This window comes from Oncorhynchus clarkii, chromosome 23 (genome assembly GCF_045791955.1).
Source record: "Oncorhynchus clarkii lewisi isolate Uvic-CL-2024 chromosome 23, UVic_Ocla_1.0, whole genome shotgun sequence".
In the NCBI taxonomy this organism is placed as follows: domain Eukaryota; kingdom Metazoa; phylum Chordata; class Actinopteri; order Salmoniformes; family Salmonidae; genus Oncorhynchus; species Oncorhynchus clarkii.
In genome coordinates this window covers 51,487,005-51,512,293 of record NC_092169.1, presented here as the reverse complement: position 1 = coordinate 51,512,293, position 25,289 = coordinate 51,487,005, and the positions used below count along the sequence as shown (strand labels likewise).

Here is a 25,289-nt window from a genome sequence, read left to right as displayed (position 1 = left end):
TATAGTAAATAGGGACGCAGCCTGACTTTTCTCTTGACAACGTATAATAACATGAGGGGAACAGGGACATTACATCACCGATCCCCTCTTATCTCACATACAGGGTTCCTGTATTTCATTAAGCTACAGGCAGGTATTATCTCACATACAAGGTTCCTGTATTTCATTAAGCTACAGACACCTATTATCTCACACACAGGGTTCCTGTATTTCATTAAGATACAGGCACCTATTATCTATTATCTCACATACAGGGTTCCTGTATTTCATTAAGCTACAGGCACCTATTATCTATTATCTCACATACAGGGTTCCAGTATTTCATTAAGCTACAGGCACCTATTATCTCACATACAGGGTTCCTGTATTTCATTAAGCTACAGGCACCTATTATCTCACATACAGGGTTCCTGTATTTCATTAAGCTACAGATACCTATTATCTCACATACAGGGTTCCTGTATTTCATTAAGCTACAGACACCTATTATCTCACATACAGGGTTCCTGTATTTCATTAAGATACAGGCACCTATTATCTCACATACAGGGTTCCTGTATTTCATTAAGCTACAGACACCTATTATCTCACACACAGGGTTCCTGTATTTCATTAAGATACAGGCACCTATTATCTCACATACAGGGTTCCTGTGTTTCATTAAGCTACAGATACCTATTATCTCACATACAGGGTTCCTGTATTTCATTAAGCTACAGACACCTATTATCTCACATACAGGGTTCCTGTATTTCATTAAGATACAGGCACCTATTATCTCACATACAGGGTTCCTGTATTTCATTAATCTACAGGCAGGTATTATCTCAGATACAGGGTTCCTGTATTTCATTAAGCTACAGACACCTATTATCTCACATACAGAGTTCCTGTATTTCATTAAGATACAGGCACCTATTATCTCACATACAGGGTTCCTGTATTTCATTAAGCTACAGACACCTATTATCTCACATACAGGGTCCCTGTATTTCATTAAGCTACAGGCACCTATTATCTCACATACAGGGCAGGTATTATCTCACATACAGGGCAGGTATTATCTCACATACAGGGCATGTATTATCTCACATACAGGGCAGGTATTATCTCACATACAGGGCAGGTATTATCTCACATACAGGGCAGGTATTATCTCACATACAGGGCAGGTTTTATCTCACATACAGGGCAGGTATTATCTCACATACAGGGCAGGTATTATCTCACATACAGGGCAGGTATTATCTCACATACAGGGCAGGTATTATCTCACATACAGGGCAGGTATTATCTCACATACAGGGCAGGTATTATCTCACACACAGGGCAGGTATTATCTCACATACAGGGCAGGTATTATCTCACATACAGGGCAGGTATTATCTCACATACAGGGCAGGTATTATCTCACATACAGGGCAGGTATTATCTCACAAACAGGGCAGGTATTATCTCACATACAGGGCAGGTATTATCTCACACACAGGGCAGGTATTATCTCACATACAGGGCAGGTATTATCTCACATACAGGGCAGGTATTATCTCACATACAGGGCAGGTATTATCTCACATACAGGGCAGGTATTATCTCACACACAGGGCAGGTATTATCTCACATACAGGGCAGGTATTATCTCACATACAGGGCAGGTATTATCTCACATACAGGGCAGGTATTATCTCACATACAGGGCAGGTATTATCTCACATACAGGGCAGGTATTATCTTACATACAGGGCAGGTATTATCTCACACACAGGGCAGGTATTATCTCACATACAGGGCAGGTATTATCTCACATACAGGGCAGGTATTATCTCACATACAGGGCAGGTATTATCTCACATACAGGGCAGGTATTATCTCACATACAGGGCAGGTATTATCTCACACACAGGGCAGGTATTATCTCACATACAGGGCAGGTATTATCTCACATACAGGGCAGGTATTATCTCACATACAGGGCAGGTATTATCTCACATACAGGGCAGGTATTATCTCACACACAGGGCAGGTATTATCTCACATACAGGGCAGGTATTATCTCACATACAGGGCAGGTATTATCTCACATACAGGGCAGGTATTATCTCACATACAGGGCAGGTATTATCTCACATACAGGGCAGGTATTATCTCACATACAGGGCAGGTATTATCTCACATACAGGGCAGGTATTATCTCACACACAGGGCAGGTATTATCTCACATACAGGGCAGGTATTATCTCACATACAGGGCAGGTATTATCTCACATACAGGGCAGGTATTATCTCACATACAGGGCAGGTATTATCTCACATACAGGGCAGGTATTATCTCACATACAGGGCGGGTATTATCTCACATACAGGGCAGGTATTATCTCACATACAGGGCAGGTATTATCTCACACACAGGGCAGGTATTATCTCACATACAGGGCAGGTATTATCTCACATACAGGGCAGGTATTATCTCACATACAGGGCAGGTATTATCTCACATACAGGGCAGGTATTATCTCACATACAGGGCAGGTATTATCTCACATACAGGGCAGGTATTATCTCACATACAGGGCAGGTATTATCTCACATACAGGGCAGGTATTATCTCACATACAGGGCAGGTATTATCTCACACACAGGGCAGGTATTATCTCACATATTGTATGAGACAATAAGCGGCGAAGGCCAGAGGAAATTGAATGTATGTTTTGAATGCATCTCTTGTCCTCTGTGTTGTATTTCAGCCGTTGTATTACAGCCGTAATAGCACACTGATAAGGGTAAATCAAACGAAAGATCCTTTGTGCCGTTGGAATATCAAGGAACTCAGTGATTTGATAGAAGCTGGTTTCAATGCCATCGTTATTTGTTCCTTGCGTTCTTTGTTCCTTACACATTGTGCGTCAGATAATATACCATCATTATATACATTAGACTCAAATCTTATCTCCATTTAATTTAACATGCTTTATTATTCTGGTTTCTTAATCCTCCTCTGAAAGGACTAGATAGCATACAGATGTAGGACCTTAATTTGATCCAGTTTGCAACAGCAAGAAAAATAATGCTGCAGCAACAGGAAATGTTACTAATTATGTGGATTATAATTCATGGACATTTTTGTAGGGGTTGATACTACTATAGTGAAGGGAAAGCAAGTCTGAAATAACAAACTTCAGAAGCCTTCTTAAACTCAAAAACACTACAAGTTGCATTTCCTGCTGTATAGGAAAATTCTCAGTAACAAACGAGTGACCAAAGTAAGATCCTACATCTATCTATACAACGTTTAAATTGAAGAATGTCAACAAATAACGTCAACTATATATCCCATACACAGTTCCCTTCATCTGTTTCTGAAACATTTCAAATGTTCTTAAAATTCATAGATTGAAACAGAAACAGACTCCCTCCCAGATTTCAGAAACATTGTTCTTCATGACTCATTATTTCCTTCTATCCTGTGTGTTCTATCCTGTGTGTTCTATCCCTCTCTCCTGTGTGTTCTATCCTGTGTGTTCTATCCTTCTATCCTGTGTGTTCTATCCTTCTATCCTGTGTGTTCTATCCTTCTATCTTGTGTGTTCTATCCTGTGTGTTCTATCCCTCTCTCCTGTGTGTTCTATCCTTCTATCCTGTGTGTTCTATCCTGTGTGTTCTATCCCTCTCTCCTGTGTGTTCTATCCTTCTATCCTGTGTGTTCTATCCTTCTATCCTGTGTGTTCTATCCTGTGTGTTCTATCCCTCTCTCCTGTGTGTTCTATCCTTCTATCCTGTGTGTTCTATCCTTCTATCCTGTGTGTTCTATCCTTCTATCCTGTGTGTTCTATCCTGTGTGTTCTATCCCTCTCTCCTGTGTGTTCTATCCTTCTATCCTGTGTGTTATATCCTTCTATCCTGTGTGTTCTATCCTGTGTGTTCTATCCCTCTCTCCTGTGTGTTCTATCCTTCTATCCTGTGTGTTCTATCCTTCTATCCTGTGTGTTCTATCCTTCTATCCTGTGTGTTATATCCTTCTATCCTGTGTGTTCTATCCTGTGTGTTCTATCCTTCTATCCTGTGTGTTCTATCCTTCTATCCTGTGTGTTCCAGCCTTCTATCCTGTGTGTTCTATTCTAAAATCCGGACAGCTCAGCCCAGGTGTATACCCCCACCACCCTCTCCCTAAGGCACACCTATAGGACAGCTCAGCCCAGGTGTATACCCCTATCACCCTCTCCCTGGGGCACACGTATAGGACAGCTCAGCCCAGGTGTATACCCCCACCACCCTCTCCCTGGGGCACACCTATAGGACAGCTCAGCCCAGGTATATACCCCCACCTCACTCTCCCTGGGGCACACCTATAGGACAGCTCAGCCCAGGTGTAGCCCCCCACCACCCTCTCCCTGGGGCACACCTATAGGACAGCTCAGCCCAGGTGTATACCCCTATCACCCTCTCCCTCTCCCTCTCCCTGGGGCACACCTATAGGACAGCTCAGCCCAGGTGTATACCCCTATCACCCTCTCCCTCTCCCTGGGGCACACCTATAGGACAGCTCAGCCCAGGTGTAGCCCCCCACCACCCTCTCCCTGGGGCACACCTATAGGACAGCTCAGCCCAGGTGTAGCCCCCCACCACCCTCTCCCTTTACCAAACAATGCTCACAGTGAGGTTGGGTGACAGGGACATTAGTTAGAACTACCCAGAGGTGTAAACAGTCAGATAGAAACACAATGCAGGAGAAAACAGAAGTAAAAAATGATGTTGGATGATTATGCTTGTCACTACAGAACTATGGAAGTACATATAAACAGACACTTGAGGGTTGTTTGCCTACATTTACCCTGCCGGCCAATATATCTACTTCCCGGTAGGGAAAATTGACCACAAAGATGTCATTTTAACAATTGTTCAACCAGTTCTGGTTTTAATCATGTCTTAATGAGGTCATTTCAACGTTGCACCACTGGGGAATACAGTATCTATCATAGGGGACATACTGTCTGATCCCTGTGTGATAATAAATAACATTCTACAGGAATTCATATTTGACATCTTCCAGTACAAAATAGCAGCAGTTGTTGTCCGCAGCCCCAGTTTGTAAATTGAATATGGCTGCTTTTTAATTTTAATAACTCTAAAATGTGAAAATTGCACTGTGCTTCTGCTGCAATATCAGTTACAGCGAGAGAAACGGGTTCTCTTCTCCACTCAGTGGCAGATAAGAAAACTAAAGCACGTTCAACCAAATTCAATTTCTATTGAATCAGGGGCCACACAAGTCTCTGGTCTCTTGAGAATAATTAGAGTTTTTAGAAATAGATTCAGGTCCAGTAGTGTTTCTACTGTCGGCTGAAAGAGTTGAAGGGACAGCGACTGTGAACCAGGGGGAAGTCAGCTGGAGGAGAATGTTATTACAACTGGAATTGACAAAACAGAATTTGGTTTCTTGGCAACAAGCTTGTCCAAGCAAAGTAGAACTCATGCATAATTCATAACAATCTAATATATTTGTTTGTGTTTTGTTTATTCTTGTCATCAGTAATCTGTTTGTCTGAGGGTTTATGTGTAAATCAATTAATTTGTTGGTTAACATGTGTACTCAGCAAAGGAAACCAACATTCATCTGTGCAGGAAAACAATTAGAATACATGAGTGTATGTATTGTACCCCCCAATCCTGTCCTCTGCATCTGGTATGCGTGATCATGCATGCCTAAATTATGATTTATCGTCATTTTGTGTAAAGGGTTGTCAAATACAACAAGCATGGATAATCAGAAAAAAATGATGATTAAGCAAAGGGGGAAACAGAAAAAGTCTAACAAAAAATAAGTAGTTTGTCTTTACAATAAGTTTTCCCCCTGAATACTTTCCCCCCGAATATTTTCCCCCCGAATATTTTCCCCCTGAATATTTTCCTCCTGAATACTTTCCCCCTGAATACTTTCCCCCTGAATACTTTCCCCCCGAATACTTTCCCCCTGAATATTTTCCTCCTGAATATTTTCCTCCTGAATACTTTCCCCCTGAATACTTTCCTCCTGAATACTTTCCCCCCGAATACTTTCCCCCTGAATACTATCCTCTTGAAGAGATTACATCTGTAACATTGGTAAATCACAACTCCCATAACACAGGACTGAAACCATGGCAACCAATGCTGTCTAAAGCATGTTAAAGTCTTTGTAGCTAAGATATTTACCAAACAGAGACTAACGCTGACTAACATAAGTAAGGAAGCTAGACTCGGGTTTCTCCTGCTAAGGGGGAGATGCTATTCCATGTCCTGTTTGTTCTCTGCTCCACTGCATAGACGGGGTTGAATTAAGAAATCGTAGGCCCAGGTCTTTGTTTTGTTTTTTACACCACACAAGTACAACAAAATGAGTGGCTATTCTGACACTGACAAACTGAGATCAGTCTGGTCTTGAATTCCAACTAAAAATAGCTTAGGCCAATGAAATGAAACAATATTAAAAAGTCAAGTATTCACAGCCCTTGACTTTTTCCAAATGTTGTTGGGTTACAGCCTGAATTCAAAAAGGGACATTTAGATTTGATTTCACTTTTTTTGATAATAATGAAAAGCTGAATTGTCTTGAGTCAATAAGTATTCAACCCCTTTGTTATGGCAAGCCTAAATACGTTCAGGAGTAAACATGTGCTTAACAAATCACATGATAAGTTACATGGACTCACTCTGCGTGCAATAATAGTGTTCAACATGATTTTTGACACATCTCTGTACCTCACACCTACAATTATCTGTAAGCTCCCTCAGTCGAGCAGTGAATTTCGAACACAGATTCAACCACAGAGACCAGGGAGGTTTTCCAATGACTCGGCACCGGCACTGATCAGCACCTATTAGTGGATAAACAAATAAAAGAAGACATTGAATATCCATTTGAACACGGTGAAGTTATTCATTACACTTTGGATGGTGTATCAATACACCCAGTCACTACAAAGATACAGGTGTCCTTCCTAACTCAGTTGCCGGAGAGGAAGGAAACCGTTAAGAGATTTCAGTGGTGACTTTAAAACAGTTACAGGGTTTAATGGCTGTGACAGGAGAAAACTGAAGATGGACCAACAACATTGTAGTTACTCCACAATACTAACCTAAATGACAGAGTGAAAAGAAGGAAGCCTGTACAGTTTAAAAATATTCCAAAACATGCATCCAGTTTTCAACAAGGCACTAGAGTAACATTGCAACAGAAAATGTCAAAGCAATTCCCTTTTTGTCCTGAATACAACACATTACTGAGTACCGTTCTAGGTATCCCTTTTCCCTTTCCTTTCCCTTTCTCCATATTTTCAACCGTAGCAGTGGCTGCATCATTGTTATGGGTATGCTTGTAATCGTTAAGGACTGGGGAGTTTTTCAGGATAAAAAGAAACGGAATGGAGATAAGCAAACATGGTTCAGTCAGCTTTCCACCAAACACTGGGAGATGAATGAACCTTTCAGCAGAACAATAACCTAAAACACAAGGCCGAATCTACACTGGAGTTGCTTACCAAGAAGATAGTGAATGTTCCTGAGTGGCCGAGTTACAATTTTGGCTGAATGGTGCTTGAAAATCTATGGCAATACTTGAAAATGGTTGTCTAGCATAGGCTACTTGTGTCTTTTTAAAATTGATGTAGTTCTGTCCTTGAGCTGTTCTTGTCTATGAATGTTCCGTGTTATGTCATGATTCATGTTTTGTGTGGACCCCACGAAGAGAAGGTGCAGCTTTTGCAACATCTTAAGGGCACCCTCATAAAATACCTAAAATAACAAAGATAGGACAGGAAAGGGTAGGACAGGAAAGGATAGGACAGGACAGGAAAGGGTAGGACAGTAGGATAGGAAAGGATAGGATAGGACAAGAAAGGGTAGGACAGGAAAGGATAGGACAGGACAGGAAAGGATAGGACAGGAAAGGGTAGGATAGGACAGGAAAGGATAGGACAGGAAAGGGTAGGACAGGACAGGAAAGGGTAGGACAGGAAAGGGTAGGACAGGAAAGGATAGGATAGGACAGGAAAGGATAGGACAGGAACGGATAGGACAGGACAGGAAAGGATAGGACAGGAAAGGGTAGGACAAGGACAGGAAAGGGTAGGACAGTAGGATAGGAAAGGATAGGATAGGACAAGAAAGGGTAGGACAGGAAAGGGTAGGACAGGAAAGGGTAGGACAGGAAAGGATAGGACAGGAAAGGGTAGGACAGGAAAGGATAGGACAGGACAGGGAAGGATAGGACAGGAAAGGAAAGGATAGGACAGGAAAGGGTAGGACAGGAAAGGATAGGACAGGACAGGGAAGGATAGGACAGGAAAGGGTAGGACAGGACAGGAAAGGGTAGGACAGGAAAGGATAGGACAGGACAGGAAAGGGTAGGACATGAAAGGATAGGACAGGACAGGATAGGATAGGAAAGGATAGGACAGGAAAGGGTAGGACAGGAAAGGATAGGACAGGAAAGGATAGGACAGGAAAGGGTAGGACAGGAAAGGATAGGACAGGAAATGGTAGGACAGGAAAGGATAGGACAGGGAAGGGTAGGACAAGAAAGGATAGGACAGGAAAGGATAGGAAAGGAAATGGTAGGGCAGGAAAGGATAGGACAGGAAAGGATTGGACAGGAAAGGGTAGGACAGGACAGGAAAGGATAGGACAGGAAATGGTAGGACAGGAAAGGAAAGGACGGGAAAGGATAGGACAGGAAAGGGTAGGACAGGAAAGGATAGGTCAGGAAAGGGTAGGACAGGAAAGGATAGGACATGAAATGGTAGGACAGGAAAGGAAAGGACGGGAAAGGATAGGACAGGAAAGGGTAGGACAGGAAAGGATAGGACAGGAAAGGGTAGGACAGGACAGGATAGGACAGGAAAGGATAGGACAGGAAAGGGTAGGACAGGAAAGGATAGGACAGGAAATGGTAGGAGAGGAAAGGAAAGGACGGGAAAGGATAGGACAGGAAAGGGTAGGACAGGACAGGAGAGGATAGGTCAGGAAAGGGTAGGACAGGAAAGGATAGGACAGGAAATGGTAGGACAGGAAAGGAAAGGACGGGAAAGGATAGGACAGGAAAGGGTAGGACAGGAAAGGGTAGGACAGGAAAGGATAGGACAGGAAAGGGCAGGACAGGAAAGGATAGGACAGGAAAGGATAGGACAGGACAGCAAAGTATAGGATGGGAAAGGACAGGATATGAAATGACAGGACAGGATAGGATAGCAGGATATCCCCTAAGGCATCACCTCACTATGACAACAGTCATGGACACCCTCAGTAAGAGAGACATTCAGATGATAAATACCAGCCACTGTTGATTCACCCCGACTCCAAACGTTGCACAATACAACTGTGGGTGCAATCAACAGTTTGCAGGTCATGCTGTCTTCCCCGAATGACACATGTGTGCAAAAACATTGCATTGTACATCTGTGTACGTTATGGGTTCATGAACTCCACAAAATCGTAACCCCCAAACAGTTCCAGCAGATCAACAAATTTTCAAATAGTATTTCCAGACAAAACTGTGATGCATCACGTTTACAATGGAACACATGCTACTGCTACCACCATGATATACAGTAGGTGGTATATTAGGGCACTATATAGGGAACAATGTGCCATTTGGGACAGACCCACTGATCAAAGTTTGACATTGATTACATGGACATTATTAATACAGACCCTGTTCTGTGTGGGTTTACATTGATTACATGGACATTATTAACACAGACCCTGTTCTGTGTGGGTTTACATTGATTACATGGACATTATTAATACAGACCCTGTTCTGTGTGGGTTTACATTGATTACATGGACATTATTAACACAGACCCTGTTCTGTGTGGGTTTACATTGATTACATGGACATTATTAATACAGACCCTGTTCTGTGTGGGTTTACATTGATTACATGGACATTATTAATACAGACCCTGTTCTGTGTGGGTTTACATTGATTACATGGACATTATTAATATAGAACCTGTTCTGTGTGGGTTTACATTGATTACATGGACATTATTAACACAGACCCTGTTCTGTGTGGGTTTACATTGATTACATGGACATTATTAATACAGACCCTGTTCTGTGTGGGTTTACATTGATTACATGGACATTATTAATACAGACCCTGTTCTGTGTGGGTTTACATTGATTACATGGACATTATTAATACAGACCCTGTTCTGTGTGGGTTTACATTGATTACATGGACATTATTAACACAGACCCTGTTCTGTGTGGGTTTACATTGATTACATGGACATTATTAATACAGACCCTGTTCTGTGTGGGTTTACATTGATTACATGGACATTATTAATACAGACCCTGTTCTGTGTGGGTTTACATTGATTACATGGACATTATTAATACAGACCCTGTTCTGTGTGGGTTTACATTGATTACATGGACATTATTAATACAGACCCTGTTCTGTGTGGGTTAAGTGCATCATGAAATGTCTGTGATTGGCTGATGAGTCGTTGGTTATACGTGTGGTCAAGGAGCCGTGTTCTGAATGGTGCTGCCCATTACCAAGGCACCTGACTCTGTCACAGGGCGCTATTAGCAGGGATACCATGTCTGATGGCAGAGGATTTATCAGGACCAGTCGCAAATGACATTTGGAATGAACGCTTAGTACTCATCAAAACCAGACCATCTATGTGGAATGCATTCTCCCCTCCCCTTCTAGTGTGTGTTGTATATGCATACAGATCTTAATTTGATCACCCTGATGCAGGAGAACTTTCATGCCATGTAGGAAATGTATAACGTCTAATATATGTATTTGAGGTTTAAAAAGGTTTGTCATTTCCACTTTGAAATGTCAGACTTGATTTTCCCTTACGAAAATATTCATTAATTATAATCCACATAATAATTCACATTTCTTGTTGCTGCAGGAATATTTTCAACCTCTAGCAAACTGGTTTAAATAAGATCCTACATCTGTATGTCCACTGTGTTCATTATTATGTATTTAGTATTTATTAGGATCCCTATTAGCTAGTGCTAAAGAAGCAGCTACTCTTCCTGGGGTCCACACAAAACAGGAAACATGACAGAATACAGAACATGAATAGACCAGAACATCAGAGGGACAGAACTACATACATTTAAAACAAGAACACACGCTTTCATACATGGATGCCTTCATAATCATGTGATTCATACTGGACTGAATGTAAGTGCAACACACCAACATGGAAACAAGGAGGTGGGTTGCAAATAGGCTGACACTTTTCAGACCCGGGATAGAACCCGGGTCTGTAGTGATGCCTCTAGCACTGCAATGCAGTGCCTTAGACCCTGCGCCCCTCAGGATCCCAACTTTGTTTCGCTAAATTCCCCTGACGTGAATTAATCCACATTGTTTCTATAGTTACCAACCGCTAATGGGTATCCTGGGGTAAAGTATTGTTAGCTGAGATATAGTGTAACTTGTTACAGTCTATCACCCTTAACGGGTTAGCTGAGATATAGTGTAACTTGTTACAGTCTATCACCCTTAACGGGTTAGCTGAGATATAGTGTAACTTGTTACAGTCTACCACTCATGAAGGGTTATCTGAGGTATAGTGTAACGTGTTACAGTCTACCACCCATGAAGGGTTATCTGAGGTATGGTGTAACTTGTTACAGTCGACCACCCATGAAGGGTTATCTGAGGTATAGTGTAACTTGTTACAGTCTACCACCCATGAAGGGTTATCTGAGGTATAGTGTAACTTGTTACAGTCTACCACCCATGAAGGGTTATCTGAGATATAGTGTAACTTGTTACAGTCTACCACCCATGAAGGGTTATCTGAGGTATAGTGTAACTTGTTACAGTCTACCACCCATGAAGGGTTATCTGAGGTATAGTGTAACTTGTTACAGTCGACCACCCATGAAGGGTTATCTGAGGTATAGTGTAACTTGTTACAGTCTACCACCCATGAAAGGTTATCTGAGGTATAGTGTAACTTGTTACAGTCTACCACCCATGAAGGGTTATCTGAAGTATAGTGTAACTTGTTACAGTCTACCACCAATGAAGGGTTATCTGAGGTATAGTATAACTTGTTACAGTCTACCACCCATGAAGGGTTATCTGAGATATAGTGTAACTTGTTACAGGCTACCACCCATGAAGGGTTATCTGAGGTATAGTGTAACTTGTTACAGTCTACCACCCATGAAAGGTTATCTGAGGTATAGTGTAACTTGTTACAGTCTACCACCCATGAAGGGTTATCTGAGGTATAGTGTAACTTGTTACAGTCGACCACCCATGAAGGGTTATCTGAGGTATAGTGTAACTTGTTACAGTCTACCACCCATGAAGGGTTATCTGAGGTATAGTGTAACTTGTTACAGTCTACCACCCATGAAGGGTTATCTGAGATATAGTGTAACTTGTTACAGTCTACCACCCATGAAGGGTTATCTGAGGTATAGTGTAACTTGTTACAGTCTACCACCCATGAAGGGTTATCTGAGGTATAGTGTAACTTGTTACAGTCGACCACCCATGAAGGGTTATCTGAGGTATAGTGTAACTTGTTACAGTCTACCACCCATGAAAGGTTATCTGAGGTATAGTGTAACTTGTTACAGTCTACCACCCATGAAGGGTTATCTGAGGTATAGTGTAACTTGTTACAGTCTACCACCCATGAAGGGTTATCTGAGGTATAGTATAACTTGTTACAGTCTACCACCCATGAAGGGTTATCTGAGGTATAGTGTAACTTGTTACAGGCTACCACCCATGAAGGGTTATCTGAGGTATAGTGTAACTTGTTACAGTCTACCACCCATGAAAGGTTATCTGAGGTATAGTGTAACTTGTTACAGTCTACCACCCATGAAGGGTTATCTGAGGTATAGTGTAACTTGTTACAGTCGACCACCCATGAAGGGTTATCTGAGGTATAGTGTAACTTGTTACAGTCTACCACCCATGAAAGGTTATCTGAGGTATAGTGTAACTTGTTACAGTCTACCACCCATGAAGGGTTATCTGAGGTATAGTGTAACTTGTTACAGTCTACCACCCATGAAGGGTTATCTGAGGTATAGTATAACTTGTTACAGTCTACCACCCATGAAGGGTTATCTGAGGTATAGTGTAACGTGTTACAGTCTACCACCCATGAAAGGTTATCTGAGGTATAGTGTAACTTGTTACAGTCTACCACCCATGAAAGGTTATCTGAGGTATAGTGTAACTTGTTACAGTCTACCACCCATGAAGGGTTATCTGAGGTATAGTGTAACTTGTTACAGTCTACCACCCATGAAGGGTTATCTGAGGTATAGTGTAACTTGTTACAGTCTACCACCCATGAAGGGTTATCTGAGGTATAGTGTAACTTGTTACAGTCTACCACCCATGAAAGGTTATCTGAGGTATAGTGTAACTTGTTACAGTCTACCACCCATGAAGGGTTATCTGAGGTATAGTGTAACTTGTTACAGTCTATCACCCATCAAGGGTTATCTGAGGTATAGTGTAACTTGTTACAGTCTACCACCCATTAAGGGTTATCTGAGGTATAGTGTAACTTGTTACAGTCTACCACCCATGAAGGGTTATCTGAGGTATAGTGTAACTTGTTACAGTCTACCACCCATGAAGGGTTATCTGAGGTATAGTGTAACTTGTTACAGTCTACCACCCATGAAGGGTTATCTGAGGTATAGTGTAACTTGTTACAGTCTACCACCCATGAAGGATTATCTGAGGTATAGTGTAACTTGTTACAGTCTACCACCCATGAAGGGTTATCTGAGGTATAGTGTAACTTGTTACAGTCTACCACCCATGAAGGGTTATCTGAGGTATAGTGTAACGTGTTACAGTCTACCACCCATGAAGGGTTATCTGAGGTATAGTGCTAGGCGTAGGACCTGCTCATTAAATTAAGAAAGACCCACTGAATAGAAAGCCAGAATCAGATGGGAGTTCCACTTAAGGTCCTCGCTTCCCGCTGAGGCTCTCACCTCAGCCATAGTGATCAGAGTTAACAGACTTGAACATAGAACCCTTGATGTTGTGGAGTTTCCTCCCTCTAAAGTTTCTACTTTATGGTTTCCACCTCAGCAACTTGTCTTACATTTCCCCCTTAATTCCCCTACACCACATTCACACCCAGCAGCGTTCACCAGTCACGCGTTATAGTGAATATTGAAATATAAAACATTATAGTCACTTACTCTAGGCCTATCTGCTAAATGGTATGTACTGTACGTACGCATGCCATCTGTATAGGGTTACTATGTGCTCTGAAAACAGAAGCAGACTGCTCATCCCCTATCTAAGTGATATACCCCTAACATAACTCCTCCTCCTGCTGCTCCTCTTCTTCCTCCATTTCCTCTCCTCTCTCCTCCTCCTCCTCCTCCTCCTCCTCCTCCTCCTCCTCTCCTCTCTCCTCCTCCTCTCCTCCTCCTCCTCCTCTCTCCTCCTCCTCCTCTCCGCCTCTCTCCTCCTCCTCTCTCCTCCTCCTCCTCTCTCCTCCTCCTCCTCCTCTCTCCTCCTCCTCTCTGCCTCTCTCCTCCTCTCTCCTCCTCCTCCTCTCTCCTCCTCCTCTCCTCCTCCTCTCTCCTCCTCCTCCTCTCCGCCTCTCTCCTCCTCCTCTCTCCTCCTCCTCTCTCCTCCTCCTCTCCGCCTCTCTCCTCCTCCTCTCTCCTCCTCCTCCTCTCTCCTCCTCCTCTCCGCCTCTCTCCTCATCCTCTCTCCTCCTCCTCCTCTCTCCTCCTCCTCTCTCCTCCTCCTCTCTCCTCCTCTCTCCTCTTCCTCCTCTCTCCTCCTCCTCCTCTCTCCTCCTCCTCCTCCTCTCTCCTCCTCCTCCTCTCTCCTCTTCTCTCCTCCTCCTCCTCCTCCTCCTCTCTCCTCCTCCTCCTCTCTCCTCCTCCTCTCTCCTCTTCCTCCTCTCTCCTCCTCCACTCTCCTCCTCCTCTCTCCTCTTCCTCCTCCCTCCTCCTCCTCCTCTCTCCTCTTCCTCCTCTCTCCTCTCTCCTCCTCCTCCTCCTCCTCCTCTCTCCTCCTCCTCCTCCTCTCTCCTCTCTCCTCCTCCTCCTCTCTCCTCCTCTCCTCCTCCTCCTCTTCTTCCTCCATTTCCTCTCCTCTCTCCTCCTCCTCCTCTCTCCTCTTCCTCCTCTCTCCTCCTCCTCCTCCTCTCTCCTCCTCCTCCTCCTCCTCCTCCTCCTCCTCCTCCTCTCCTCCTCCTCCTCCTCTTCTCTCTCACCTCAGACTCATGTTTTGAGGTGAGCGGAAAGACTAATTACATGTCAAAATATCATTGGACTAGCCAAATATAATTAGCACCAGCAGAGTTGTGTCTCCTGGATGTTAAGTACAGGACAAATGACTTTGGACACACTTAGCCAATTTCTCTCATTTGGGCCATAAGTGGAAGCTGTAAAGCGTGATGACAGTGTCAGCCATCTCAAATGTACTCCTGTGTTAGCTACCTTAAGTGAGGAGACCTTGTGCAATGTTACTGCTAAATACCTGATTAAAAGGATTTGATATCTCTTTGTCTGTATCCCAAATGGCACCCTGTTCCCTATATAGTGCACTACTTTTGACCACAGCCCTATGGTCACACTGGTGAAAAGTAGTGAACTACAACGGTTTGTGACTGTGTCCTGTGTCTTGGTTAGTGATTGTTGACAGACTAGTAGGACTTCCAGGATGTGGAGCAGAAAGATATCAGCTTGAATAACGTTCTCATACAGTATTAGATGAGAACATTCAGTAGTGTATGAATTTCAAGGGGGATCAAACTGGGGCACAGACATTTTCAAAAATGTTTATGTAGGCCGTCTTTGAAACATTCACTGCTGTAAGTGACTCACATTCAAATGAGAGTTGTACTCTTGTATGATGCAATTCCATTATTCAGGGTACATAAATACCTCCTATACAATCCCCTATACATACATGTAAAACGTGGAAATGGCATGTTATTTTACATGTTATAAGCCTTGCAAGACATCATACAGGCTTATAACAACAGGCCTGTAACAAGTTATAAAGCATTATAGATTAAAGTAAAGTGGTACCCAAAGTACATTTCTCTACACCCCTTCAGTGTCTGAGTACACGACTTCGTCCTAAATGCCACCCTATTACCTATATAGTGCACATAGGGAATAGGATGCCATTTGGGAGACGTCTTCTACCCCTTACAATCATGACTAGTGTTACCCTGGGTCATGTTAGGAGCCATTTGGGAGACGTCTTCTACCCTTTACAGTCATGACTAGTGTTACCCTGGGTCATGTTAGGAGTCATTTGGGAGACGTCTTCTACCCCTTACAGTCATGACTAGTGTTACCCTGGGTCATGTTAGGAGCCATTTGGGAGACGTCTTCTACCCCTTACAGTCATGACTAGTGTTACCCTGGGTCATGTTAGGAGTCATTTGGGAGACGTCTTCTACCCCTTACATTCATGACTAGTGTTACCCTGGGTCATGTTAGGAGTCATTTGGGAGACGTCTTCTACCCCTTACAGTCATGACTAGTGTTACCCTGGGTCATGTTAGGAGTCATTTGGGAGACGTCTTCTACCCCTTACAGTCAGGAATAGTGTTACCCTGGGTCATGTTAGGAGTCATTTGGGAGACGTCTTCTACCCCTTACAGTCATGACTAGTGTTACCCTGGGTCATGTTAGGAGTCATTTGGGAGACGTCTTCTACCCCTTACAGTCATGACTAGTGTTACCCTGGGTCATGTTAGGAGTCATTTGGGAGACGTCTTCTACCCCTTACAGTCATGACTAGTGTTACCCTGGGTCATGTTAGGAGCCATTTGGGAGACGTCTTCTACCCCTTACAGTCATGACTAGTGTTACCCTGGGTCATGTTAGGAGTCATTTGGGAGACGTCTTCTACCCCTTACAGTCATGACTAGTGTTACCCTGGGTCATGTTAGGAGTCATTTGGGAGACGTCTTCTACCCCTTACAGTCAGGAATAGTGTTACCCTGGGTCCTGTTAGGAGTCATTTGGGAGACGTCTTCTACCCCTTACAGTCATGACTAGTGTTACCCTGGGTCATGTTAGGAGTCATTTGGGAGACGTCTTCTACCCCTTACAGTCATGACTAGTGTTACCCTGGGTCATGTTAGGAGTCATTTGGGAGACGTCTTCTACCCCTTACAGTCAGGAATAGTGTTACCCTGGGTCATGTTAGGAGTCATTTGGGAGACGTCTTCTACCCCTTACAGTCATGACTAGTGTTACCCTGGGTCATGTTAGGAGTCATTTGGGAGACGTCTTCTACCCCTTACAGTCATGACTAGTGTTACCCTGGGTCATGTTAGGAGTCATTTGGGAGACGTCTTCTACCCCTTACAGTCATGACTAGTGTTACCCTGGGTCATGTTAGGGGTCATTTGGGAGACGTCTTCTACCCCTTACAGTCATGACTAGTGTTACCCTGGGTCATGTTAGGAGTCATTTGGGAGACGTCTTCTACCCCTTACAGTCATGACTAGTGTTACCCTGGGTCATGTTAGGAGTCATTTGGGAGACGTCTTCTACCCCTTACAGTCAGGAATAGTGTTACCCTGGGTCATGTTAGGAGTCATTTGGGAGACGTCTTCTACCCCTTACAGTCATGACTAGTGTTACCCTGGGTCATGTTAGGATGCCATTTGGGAGACGTCTTCTACCCCTTCCAGTCAGGACTAGTGTTACCCTGGGTCATGTTAGGAGTCATTTGGGAGACGTCTTCTACCCCTTACAGTCATGACTAGTGTTACCCTGGGTCATGTTAGGAGTCATTTGGGAGACGTCTTCTACCCCTTACAGTCATGACTAGTGTTACCCTGGGTCATGTTAGGAGTCATTTGGGAGACGTCTTCTACCCCTTACAGTCATGACTAGTGTTACCCTGGGTCATGTTAGGAGTCATTTGGGAGACGTTTTCTACCCCTTACAGTCATGACTAGTGTTACCCTGGGTCATGTTAGGAGACATTTGGGAGACGTCTTCTACCCCTTACAGTCATGACTATTGTTACCCTGGGTCATGTTAGGAGTCATTTGGGAGACGTCTTCTACCCCTTACAGTCAGGAATAGTGTTACCCTGGGTCATGTTAGGAGTCATTTGGGAGACGTCTTCTACCCCTTACAGTCATGACTAGTGTTACCCTGGGTCATGTTAGGAGTCATTTGGGAGACGTCTTCTACCCCTTACAGTCAGGAATAGTGTTACCCTGGGTCATGTTAGGAGTCATTTGGGAGACGTCTTCTACCCCTTACAGTCATTACTAGTGTTATCCTGGGTCATGTTAGGAGTCATTTGGGAGATGTCTTCTACCCCTTACAGTCATGACTAGTGTTACCCTGGGTCATGTTAGGAGTCATTTGGGAGACGTCTTCTACCCCTTACAGTCATGACTAGTGTTACCCTGGGTCATGTTAGGAGTCATTTGGGAGATGTCTTCTACCCCTTACAGTCATGACTAGTGTTACCCTGGGTCATGTTAGGAGTCATTTGGGAGACGTCTTCTACCCCTTACAGTCATGACTAGTGTTACCCTGGGTCATGTTAGGAGTCATTTGAGAAAGAGTCATGGACAGCCTTGGTGTCAGCAAGGACTTACCAACACATTCATGATGACCTTGTGTAATATTGCCCCATCTGACTGGTTGATCTATAGGGACAGCTGAGCCATAACATCTGAATTAATTATATTAGTAAAAAAAAATATGGTTTGACTGTATCACAATAATGTGTGGGTCAGTGCACAGCTATTTGCATACTGTTGGCCATATTATGCAGATGAATCTGCTCCCACTCTCCTACACTAACTGAATCAGTTTACATTAAAACATTAACTGAATTAGTTTACATTAAAACACTAACTGAGTCAGTTTACATTTAAACACTAACTGAATCAGTTTACATTAAAACACTAACTGAATTAGTTTACATTAAAACACTAACTGAGTCAGTTTACATTAAAACACTAACTGAGTCAGTTTACATTAAAACATTAACTGAATTAGTTTACATTAAAACACTAACTGAGTCAGTTTACATTAAAACACTAACTGAGTCAGTTTACATTAAAACATTAACTGAATTAGTTTACATTAAAACACTAACTGAGTCAGTTTACATTTAAACACTAACTGAATCAGTTTACATTTAAACACTAACTGAATCAGTTTACATTAAAACACTAACTGAATTAGTTTACATTAAAACACTAACTGAATCAGTTTACATTAAAACACTAACTGAATCAGTTTACATTAAAACACTAACTGAATCAGTTTACATTAAAACACTAACTGAATTAGTTTACATTAAAACATTAACTGAGTCAGTTTACATTAAAACACTAACTGAATCAGTTTACATTTAAACACTAACTGAATTAGTTTACATTAAAACACTAACTGAATCAGTTTACATTAAAACACTAACTGAATTAGTTTACATTAAAACACTAACTGAGTCAGTTTACATTAAAACATTAACTGAATCAGTTTACATTAAAACACTAACTGAATTAGTTTACATTAAAACATTAACTGAGTCAGTTTACATTAAAACACTAACTGAATCAGTTTACATTAAAACACTAACTGAATCAGTTTACATTAAAACACTAACTGAGTCAGTTTACATTAAAACATTAACTGAATCAGTTTACATTAAAACATTAACTGAGTCAGTTTACATTAAAACACTAACTGAATCAGTTTACATTAAAACACTAACTGAATCAGTTTACATTAAAACATTAACTGAATCAGTTTACATTAAAACACTAACTGAATCAGCTTACATTAAAACATTAACTGAATCAGTTTACATTAAAACATTAACTGAGTCAGTTTACATTAAAACACTAACAGAATCATTTTACATTAAAACACTAACTGAATCAGTTTACCTTTAAACATTACTGAATCAGTTTACCTTTAAATATTAAATTAATCAGTTTACATTTAAACACTAACTGAATCAGTTTAAATTAAAACACTAACTGAATCAGTTTACCTTTAAACATGACTGAATCAGTTTACCTTTAAATATTAAATTAATCAGTTTACATTTAAACATGAACTGAATCAGTTTACATTTAAATATTACTGAATCAGTTTACATTAAAACATTACTGAATCAATTTACATTTAAACATGAACTGAATCAGTTTACAATAAAACATGAACTGAATAAGTTGACATTTAAACACTAACTGTTCTTTACTCAGTTATGAGTAGGCCTATCCTCCATAGAGATGACTTGACAACCTGTTGAGTGCATCCTATATGTCTTCATTGTGAAAAGCTGGTTTCCACATGTACATATATATATTTTAAATGTAACAAATTGCACATCAAAACAGCTCATTTAATTTATCTTCAATATTGGCAATTATACCCGTCCCCCGCCCTCAAGCTCGCACTCATCTCTGACTTGTGCGTGTAGTGCGCTGTGCTGGTTACAGGCGGTGAGTTTGAATACTGGTAGGCTACTTTTGTCTCTCTCTGTTATGGACAGAAAAGGGGGCAATTCGAGTGTTTGTTAGTAAGATGGAGATGTCGCCAGCAGAACAAACTTAAATCATGAAAACAAATAATTGACAGGATAGCTTACTAGCTAGCTAGATAACCAGTAGATTTACATCATAATTTGCTATGATCAGCTAATGGCCACTCTTTTCCATATTTCACTCATCTGTCTCTAGTTAGTAGCTAGTCGTCTCCAGGCTCGAATTGTTTGTTTGACAGCAAGAGAGCTGGCAGATGGACGAGATTAGTTAGTAACCTACTACTAGGAATCACTGGCATTAACTTGCTTACAATAACTGAAGAATGTACTGTAAATAGGCCAATGTTATAGAGACAGTTAGTATATTATGAATTTCGAGTTATGAATATTAATTAAGAAAGTAGATTTTTCATTTTGAGCACCTGCCCCCTCAAAGGTCTGCGTCCACTGCCCTGGTGTGTGTGTGTGTGTGCGTGTGCGTGTGCGTGTGCGTGTGCGTGTGCGTGTGTGTGTGTGTGTGTGTGTGTGTGTGTGTGTGTGTGTGCGTGTGTGTGTGTGTGTGTGTGTGTGTGTGTGTGTGTGTGTGCGTGTGTGTGTGTGTGTGTGTGTGTGTGTGAGGGGATGAAGTGAGTGATTTAATTTACTTGCCCTGTTCCTTTCTCATTAAATAGTTGTTGCTGGGTGAATAACTTACACTTCAGCCTGTATATATTAAAGGATGTTTATAAAAAGACTGCACACATCTAGGTGTTTTTTTATTTTTCAGAAAATAATACCAAACAGAAATGTATTTCACATGGGACACTATCTTAAGGACTTATGTGCGAGTTTTTGTCCTGACATTCTTTGTGAAGGTTCGAAGTGAGAGGGAGATTTAGACTACTGGCAGTAAATAGACGAAACGTGCTTTCCTTTCCTCTCCTCTCTATCATTTTACCTGCTATGAGGAGGGGGAGAACGGCAAACGGGCAGCTACCATCCGCGCCGTTTCCGTGGGGTGGAGTACCATTGGTTATGCAATCCTTTTTCCTGAACGGTTTTGCCTACGTTGAACAATACCAATGCTTGCGCTCGGAAATGTTTTACATGCCTTGAACAAATGAGAAAGAGCGCAACAGATATCATCCTAGGAAAATATCAATCCTAGGAAAATATATCCCTATTTTGTAACCTGTGAGCCAACCTCCCCCAGCCGCTGTTGCAGCAGCATAGAGAAGCGGAGTATCAATCTCAGGCTGTCCACGGTTTCCAGGGTGAAATGTTCCCGTAGGAAGCATAAAAAACCCGCTAATTAAAATAGTTGAGGAAAACAGATCAACCGAAAAAGAAAGCGACAGTAGCCTAGTAATAATAATAGTCTAAGCATTGAGAACGGAAGAAAAGAGAACAACAAAATCGTTCCGGAAGATAACCCAGACGCGTTCAATAGGCTCTCGCCTAAAGACATAGCGGTAAAGATGATAGTTTCTCTAGAAAAACGCAGAAAAATTGATATGTAGCCTAAGGTTTTTGAAAGCAATTGTTGCGTTTAACAGCCTATAGAGGAATTTAATCAATCAGAACCACCCACGTTTGGACAGCTCCCTTCGTCCCCTCCTTTCTCTCCCTCTCTCTCCCTCTCTCAACCTTTTTTTTCTTCTCCCGGTCGAGCTAAATGCTTTTGTAGCCTGGCGAAATTGCGTGTTGATACCACTTCCCTATTCGCATTGAGATTTCCGTTATTAGTTTAAATAGATTCAATGTTACACTGTTAAAGGTTTCATTCGTTCAGATTTGTCCAATCCTTGTGAAAGTGAGAGAGCGCTGGAATTAATGAAACGATCGCATCTCTTCTTCTTGCAGGAACGATTCTTGGGGAACCTGGTCGAGTAAAGGATGTAAAACCGTACTAACCGATGCATCCCATACAAAATGCTTATGTGATCGTGTATCTACCTTCGCCATTTTGGCACAGCAACCAAGAGAAATAGTAAGTAGTGGGATTTTTGTTCTATTCATTTATGGATTAATGCAGAGGAGGGTGCTAGAATGGGCTTCATTGCTTTGCTTTGGTTGGAATTTCAATCGATGTGTTTGTTTCGCCATAATCAGGGGTCTTTATCTTAGTTAGTGTAGCCTATAGGTGAAGGTGAGTCTCTTTTGATGAATCTCAGTCTGGATGTGCTGTCTAGATGATTTTGATAATGCTCTGCATTGGTGAGCTTGACTGGCTTTGGTGTGTGTGTGTGTGTGTGTGTGTGTGTGTGTGTGTGTGTGTGTGTGTGTCTGTGTGTGTGGTTACACAGGCCAGTGCATGTTGTTGACTGACTATAGCCTACAGGTTGTGTATTGGCTCTGCTCATCAATTCATATTCAAATATTACATGTATAGATGAGAAGTGTCATGTTATCTTACAGAAGATTAGCGTCACATAATGAACTAGGTCTAATGTCATATTCAGCTTTTTTATTTAAAATAATAGCTAGTCTTACATTTCTGTTTGTTACTCATTTGTGTGACAGTTAACAGTGCCAGTGATTTGCAACATTATGTTATAAGAGGAAAATAAAAAAGGATGAGGGATCGGGCCCTCACGACTGACTGTCACGTGTGAAATCATATCTGTTGCTCAGCAGCTCCACCATTACTCAAATGTTGTGACTGGAGTAGAGAAAAGTGTGATCTGTGGGAATGATAGCATTGTGTTCCTCTCTAGCAGCAGTGCACCAGGTTAATAACTCTGATCAGTGCCTTGCCCTGCCCATGTCACAATGACTGGTGGTCTGTGGGAGGGGGCTGGGAAAGATAAACTATGGCGGCATCCCAAATGGCACCCTATTCCCTATTTAGTGCACAACTTTTGACCACAGCCCTATGGGCCCTGGTCAAAAGTAGGTCACTAAATAGGGAATAGGGTGACATTTGGGACACAACCTATTTCAAGTGGAATCCTGGGAAAGGTGTTAATTAAGAGGCGGTAACAGTAGATTAAATAAACATGGATCTTATTTGGTTGGCATTGATAGATTGTCAACTTTATTACGTTAGGAGAGGCTCCTACTCAATGGAATCTTATAAATTACTTCTGTATGTAATTCTAAGCACTATTCTATGGAGTGTGTGTGTAATTCTCAGTGGTGGGAAAAGTACCCAATTGCCATACTTGAGTAAAAGATACCTTAATATAGAATTACTCAAGTAAAAGTGAAAGACACCTAGTCAAATACTACTTGAGTAAAAGTCTAAAAGTATTTGGTATTAAATATACTTAAGTATCAAAAGTAAAAGTAAAAGTATAAATCATTTCAAATTGCTAATATTAAGGAAACCGGATGGCACAGTTTTCTAGGTTTTTAAATTTACGGAAAGCCAGGGGTACAACATGCAGATAAAATGGACAAACAAAGCATTTGTGTTTAGTGAGTCCGCCAGATCAGAGGCAGTAGGGATGACCAGGGATGTTCTCTTGATAAGTACGTGGATTGGACCATGCTCCTGTCCTGCTAAGCATTCAAAATGTAACTAGTACCTTTGGGTGTCAGGGAAAATGTATGGAGTAAAAAGTACATTATTTCTTTAGGAATGTAGTGAAGTAAAAGTAAAAGTTGTCAAAAATATAAATAGTAAAGTACAGATACCCCCCAAAACGACTTAAATAGTACCTTCAAGTAGTTTTACGTCAGTACTTTACACCAGTGGTAATTCTATGCTCTATTCTGTGGAGTCTCTATGTAATTCTGTCACATAGCCTCGGATGTCTTTTTTAGACCAGCCTCAATGTCAATCAGTGAAAATGGTCTCTTTTCTTAATAGGGACCCTCTTTTTCCTCTCTTGATTCAATATTCATGAATATCTGATTAATACAGGGAAATATGATTACACTGTAGAGTAGAGATGTATGGGGAATGGGTCGTTTTATTAGGGATTTTATTTTATTTCGAGACGTAGAGTAGACACTGCAATCACGATCTTGAGATGAATGGTTGTTAAGAAAGCAACAGATTTTTTAGATTACATTAATCACCAATGCTATCAAACTCAGGATGAAGAAAGACTGCAAAGCGCACACACACACGCGCACGCGCACATGCACACAAACACACTGGCTCCCCTCCTCTCCCCAATTGGCGTTGGTGAAACCATTCAATACAGAACATCTCAAAATGGCCGACTTGTTGTGATGTTTTGATTGGTTTGTTTTACAGTTCTATTCGTGGTTTAAGATTTAATAACATCAACTGATTGGTCTATTTTCCAATCAGTGGCTGATCATTTTGTAATTTTTTTAAGTACTTTTACCCCTTTATCATGATATCCAATTGGTAGTTAGTCCCTACGGACTCATGAGAGGCAAAGGTCGAGAGTCATGCATCCTCCGAAAAAACACAACCCTGCCAAGGCGCACTGCTTCTTGACACACTGCTCGCTTAACCCGGAAGCCAGCCGCACCAATGTGTCGGAGAAAACACTGTCCAGCTGTCATCTTGCAGGCGCCCGGCCTGCCACAAGGAGTCACTAGATTGTGATGGGACAAGGAAATCCCGGCCGGCCAAACCCTACCCTAACCCGGACGACGCTGGGCCAATTGTGCGCCGCCTCATGGGTTTCCCGGCCACTGACACAGTGACACATCCTGAGATCGAACCCGATGCAATACGGTGCAGTGCCTTAGACCGCTGCGCAACTCTGGAGGCCCTGTGGCTGATATTTTAACACCAACCCAAAGCAGCTATAAAAAGTGTTTTGATTAGTGTGTCTGAAGCTGTAGCACCAACACAAAGCAG

At 42.0% G+C, this 25,289-nt stretch overlaps 1 protein-coding gene across 1 annotated transcript in view; it reads left to right on the top strand.

Moving 5' to 3' along the window:
- Positions 1-25,289, top strand: part of LOC139381577 (adhesion G protein-coupled receptor B3) — a 352,141-nt gene that overhangs the window by 240,681 nt on the left and 86,171 nt on the right. Inside the window, exon 17 of the mRNA XM_071125220.1 lies at positions 22,367-22,493. Coding sequence (XP_070981321.1) covers positions 22,367-22,493 — 127 coding nt within the window. The remainder of the gene's footprint in view (positions 1-22,366; positions 22,494-25,289) is intronic.